Source organism: Cryptomeria japonica, chromosome 8, assembly GCF_030272615.1.
Source record: "Cryptomeria japonica chromosome 8, Sugi_1.0, whole genome shotgun sequence".
NCBI lineage: Eukaryota > Viridiplantae > Streptophyta > Pinopsida > Cupressales > Cupressaceae > Cryptomeria > Cryptomeria japonica.
Genome location: NC_081412.1, coordinates 737,823,521 through 737,829,520, shown reverse-complemented (window position 1 = coordinate 737,829,520; position 6,000 = coordinate 737,823,521). Strand labels below are relative to the sequence as shown.

Below are 6,000 nucleotides of genomic sequence, written 5' to 3'. Positions count from 1 at the left end.
TTCTTCAAAGACAGACTAGATCAAAGATATCAAACTGAATACTCTTCCAAGTTAGTGCCAGGTCATTCCATATTGTCAAACACATCGGAGTAGCATATTTCTTTTCAAACCATTTACTTATTTGGAGCACTCAAGTCATATGGATGAAGTGAAACCCCAATTCAGTCAAGTGGTCAAAATATTCAAAAAATGGAAATCATATGAAAAAAAACACATTTCTTTCTACCCATTAAGTAGAAGTGCTCCCCTATCTTACCACAACATTCAAATGCAAAGAAATGTAAGACAAATCTGCAAAACAAGTTTCTTATTTACTATCTAAATGCTCCTGAAATTGAGCTATTACAAAGCAAATTTGATATTACATTGAATTGCAGCCTCATAGGCATACATAGTAATCTGAAATCTGATACAAATCTGATTTAAAATCAGTCATAAGCAAGAGAGAACTACTAAGGAAAAACAATTTCCTTCTTGGTCTTTTGTATGTTTTCAATCCTCTAAAATATAAAGCATGAAAGTTTCTTCAAAACAGGTGTGCAGTCTAGAAAGATGCATTCAAAAATATAGGATCTGAACAATTCAGGTTAAATTCATAATAATGAAACTAAGGTTTTGTAAAGATCTGATGCTTTAACTCTTGTAATAATAGTTTCTGAGATTTCTGAGTTTCATGCAACATAAGATGCATAACTTGAAATGAGAGGGGTAGTGGTCAGATTTTCTTCCCCCCTAGCAATGAATTACACTTATAGCCAATGTAAGTTTTAATGCACAGAACTCCTATCAGATTTCAATCACTTTGTTTTCTTGTTACTGCTTGATGGTTTTGATTTCTCATCATTAGAAAGGGAATCACCAGAGGTTGCTGAATGATTAGTTCCTCTAGGAACTTTAGCAGATAAGCTTATTCCACTTAGAGCACAAAAAACAGCTACCGAAAACATGGGTAATGCATAACAATCTTTCAGATCTCCACCCTCATAGTAAATGGACCACAAAATGAGCAATGGGCCAAAAGCACTAAGCGGTGTGGGGCCCAGGACACAAGCAATAGCTCCAGCCAAACACAAATAGCTTCCGATAATTAAGCCCAGTCCAAAAGTTCTATCATTTTGTTCCTTATCCTTCAAACTTGCAGTGATATTGTCTAGCAAGGTATCCCAATCAGGTAGACTTATTGGTTCATTCTCAGCAACAATGGACTCCAGCTTTGTAAAGAGAGCACCTGGATAAAGAAGTGCCTTTGCAATTGCATCATTGATCCCTTTAGAAACTAGATGCACAGTCACAACCTCGACCGGGGTTGAACATAAACCTTTTGGGCAAGGCACACTGTCACACAACAAAGTAGCGATACATTAACAAACAGTTCATAGGCTAACAATAAAATCAACAGACGATTTCAAATGAATTAAAAAATGCACATGCATCATAAATATTTGGTAGAAAAAAGGCATGTCAACACCAAACATCTTTAGGTTCCAAAATTGTGTATCTGCCAGATTGCATCACAATTATGTCTGGCTCGTATTCAGCATAGCTTAATGATTAGTTAAGCGGGCTCAAAAAAATTGAGACGCAATAAATTTCTCATAAGATTTGTGTCAGTGGGAACTATAAGGTCACACAAAGTTACATATTTGGACCTCTTAGCAATGGGCTTTTCAGCTACTTTTGCGCCTTTCAATTACATTTAACAACAGAATTCTAGCTTGAGAGCTTTCTAAGCCCACCAGTTGCCAATCTGCATTTGCTCGACCCATTATTCATCTCAAAAGACTCATCTCTTTTGTCTGTTTACTCTGAGCAGGCATTTAGATTCCTAATTCTCAAGGCTTTGTTTGAGAATTTCTTAGGTATGTATCATCCTCAATTTTTAATCTTGATTATAATCCACAGAAAAAATTAAAATATATGCCTTAAAGCATCTCCAATAGCATGAAGATATAAATTCCTAAAATCAATAATAAGTTATCATCCCTCCGTTTAAAGAATAAGTAAACGGAAATAGAATTATTCTTATTTTCTTACAAATCTGAAATCTGAAAGTACCTTCACAAATCTTCAAGCATTCATCTTTTCTTTCCTTACTTTAAGAACAGCTCTTGTTTTGGTTCGCACATATCACAATAAAGATAGCCCATCCTGCTTGCTTTACTGTTAGTTTTGCACATATTTTACACGTCTAATTGGACAAGCCTCCTCCTGCTACATACCTATCAAGTTTTGCATGCCAGTTCTCATTCATCATAGGATCAACATACCCCATCTAATTAGTGAGTATATCTATGGATAGTTTAAATACTTAATTTCAACCCTTAAGTGAAATTATTAAGAGCCTAATGAAAAACAAAGAATGGAGTTTATTCGCCCAAGTCCCTATCATTTTTTTTAAAGCAAATAAGCGATATTCTTGTACTCTCTGTAACCAATCAAGAGCAAAATGAATATTTTTATTTAAACAGGTGAAATTTCACAAAAAACAGAAACATGGTTTTTGTATCCTTCTACAAAACTTTCAGCTAGTTTGTTAAAATTACACGTTCTCCACGTAAACTTTTGAAACAGGGAATGATTGCTTAAACAGCAAGTTGCAATGAAAGATGGACGCTTCTATCAAGACCAATGTCTTTTGAAGCATGTTATACACTAATATTATAGGAAGGCATTCGAGCATAATCTAAGACATGTGGAGCAGAAGTATTTTCTAAGCTGGAGAATCATATAACAGCTTTTCTTAAGATGACGTAAAGCAAATACTTGATGTTTAAGTTATGAATTTACTCTAGGTAGTGAAACTTTTTGGTGGAGGAATCTTCAAATCCATGTTGAAGAGTATTCCATGATAATTCTCATGTCTGTAAAGAGCAGGGTGAAATCCACCACCAATGTTCAAATCAACTGGCCCAAAACAGACGTCCTGTACAAAGGACAAACTGATAAATAGACTCTGTGGAGCAAATCAATGAATTTGAAGCATTTCCATGAAATGAATTGTCCATATTGCAATTAAAATGTGCAAAAGAAAAAATAAACACTATGACTAACAAATCACGTTATGGTTTTGAGTCTTCCAAACAAACATCTGTGTGTATGAAGAAAGTACAGTCTAATATTCACTCTACCTTGACCTCAAATAAGGCTGGTAACTTATTTCTACGAAATGAAAGTCAACATTCAAAATTAACAATCAAGCAGGAAATCTGTAGCCATTTAACATTTGTATCAGAGCTTAAGAAACAAAGATAATTTGAACAAATTCCCCCCTTATTACTATATTAGATGTTGGGTATAAATACCCTCTAACACATTCCATGGTACAAACTCACGGAAAAAATAAATTACAAAACTTACTAGAACAAACTATTTAACAATGCATAAACAAACAATAGATAACTAGCCATGAGATGTCAATGATGGAATATTTCAACACCCCCTTATTACATCGTTTGTTTGGAAGTACTAATGAGAGAATTTTTAAAAGTTTCAAACTTCACACGTCCAAGGGGCTTGGCAAAGATGTCAGCAGATTGCTCAAGTTAAGCATAATTGGAATTGAGTATTGTTTTGCTTTTGAGGTACTCCCAATCCTAATGTACCCAAATTTCTTCACAAACTGTTACACAATATTACTTCTCTTGAGGAACAAACAACCGTGGGCTTGCTTCTTACTTCCCCAAGAAATAGGATTTGAACCTAAGAAGAAAACAAATCCTGATGTGGATTTCCTATCATTAATTGATCCTACATAATCAACATCTATGTACCCTGTTAACAAGAATTGATCATTCTTTTTATATTCCATATTCCAAACCATGATTCATTGTAAACTGGATATACCTTAGTACACATTTTGCTGCTTTCCAATGACACATTTCGGTTTTTGCATGAACCATGAAAGATAATTTATGGCAAAACTGAAATATCGGGTCTAGTGTAGGTCAAGTAAATCAACCTCCAACAATCTGTAGATAAATAGTTGCATTTACTTGAGGAGATGGATCAAAAATAGATAACTACAATCCTAATTCCATGGGTGTAGACATGGGTTTGGAATCCATCATTCTAAACTTCTCGAACAATGTCTTGGCATATATTCTTTGAGATACAAAGATATGGTGATTAGTTTGTAATAGCCCGAGATTTGTCGTATCAAATGCCTTTTTGAGATCATGTCGGGTTGTCTCAACTATTGTTTTTGAACTACCTGCGATAACTGGGTAATCAACATATACATTGATAATCACAATCTCCCCCCCTTGTTCCTTGCAGTAAGGATTTAAATCATACGGATGCCTACTAAATTCATGAATGTTCGTCAATTTTTATATACCAAGCTCTAGGAGCATGTTTGAGACCATTGAGAGACTTAACAAGTTTGCATAAGTTTTCTTCTTGACCAGGTGCAATATCCCTCTAGTTGGGTGATTAAATCTTGTGACCCCCTGTTTTTGCTCTTTATATTTTGTCCTAGCTCTACAGTTTCATAAATCCATTTTCTTAGAGAGTTTAGAGTCAAAGTTTTTGAAGTCATCCTAAGCCAAATAGAGAAATCATGCTCAAAATCATGTTTCAACGTTGTCAAAGTGCTTAGAAGGTCTGAAGGACGAGGATCGCAATTGCTTTGAGTCATTTCTGACAACTTTCTATTTTTAGGAATTTCTGCTTTTTTCTAAAAATAGAAAGTTTGATTTTTTTGACACTTTGGGCACAATCCGAGAAGCAACTTTTTGGCTTGCTTTTTGCTTTTTTTGCTTTTCGCTTTTCGCTTTTTCTGCATTTTTGAAAGTAGAACCTGGGTTTTGTTCCCCATGTCATTTGGTCAGTGCCCATGTTCTCGGATTCGAAAAATTTTGCCTCTTAAGTACAAAAAGCAAGGTTATGATTTTATCTACTTTTTTTGAGATTAGGATTTTGTTCCTCGGGCCATATCATTACTACCCATGTTGTCAGAATTGAAAAATTTGGTCTCTAAGGGTAAAAAGCAAGTGGAAACCCTAATTAGGGTTTTGTTCCAAAAGATTATCCATATGATCAATGCCCATGTCCTCAAATTTGAAAAATTGTCTTGTGCAAAAAGCAAGGTAAAACCTCAATTAGGGTTTCGTTCCAGATGAACCAACATGACATGAACATGGCTGATCAAGTATAAAGTCAAGCATGAAAGTGGCACATGGCCGTCCAGGTGAGAAATTCGCTCAAATTGGGGTCAAACATGGAAGCTCAAAGACATGGCATAACTTCTTCATAACCCGCCAAGGTTGAGAAAAGATGACAACATGAAGTGGAAGAATGTCCAGGAGCCTTTCCAAGTCCGCCAAGGTTCAAGACAAAACATGGCATAAGATGCATGAACTCTGCTCAAGTATGTTGGAGAAAGTGGCAAGGTAAAACTCAAGTCAAACAAGGCATGAGAAAGAATGTCCAACAGCCTTCCAAGTCCGCCTCATGATCAAGCAAAATTGGTAGACACTTGTTAAACTCCTACCATCAGTCAACTAACTCATGGAAAGAGTTAGTTAAACTCCTACTCGAGGTTAAGCTACCATGACCAAGTTGAAAGGAGAGAAATAAAAATAAGGCATGGAAAGTAAAGGAGCAAAGACAAATTTCAAAATTGGCTCAAAATTGGCAAGTCAACTTCTAAATCCGCCTAGCATATGTCAAGGTTGGCAAAGCCTTTGCCAAGTCTGCCAAGACATGGCAAGAGTCATGCAAACTCCACCCTGTCCAAGAGGCTCTAAAGTCCGCCAAGGTTTGAAGGATTAAAGCTAAAGCAAACATGACATGTAGTCTTCCAAGTCCGCTCTCAAAAAAGCATGACATAAGGTAAAGATGGTGTGAGAATCGCCAAGTTAGCAATGACATGTTAAAGCAAGTTGGGATGAAAGTATGATGACATGGCACTCAAAAGTTCAATTGGAGGATATAAAGCAAAGCATGAAATAAAGAAAACACTTCGCCAAAGTTGAAAAAACAAATAAAGCTTATCAAAGT

At 35.7% G+C, this 6,000-nt stretch overlaps 1 protein-coding gene across 1 annotated transcript in view; it reads right to left on the bottom strand.

Annotated features, from left to right (window-relative positions):
* Positions 1 to 292: 292 nt before the first annotated feature.
* LOC131061458 (uncharacterized) overlaps positions 293 to 6,000 on the bottom strand; it is a 38,783-nt gene continuing 33,075 nt past the window's right edge. Inside the window, exon 2 of the mRNA XM_057995154.2 lies at positions 293 to 1,335. Within this exon, the coding sequence (XP_057851137.1) occupies positions 798 to 1,335 (538 nt within the window). The 3' untranslated portion in view covers positions 293 to 797. The remainder of the gene's footprint in view (positions 1,336 to 6,000) is intronic.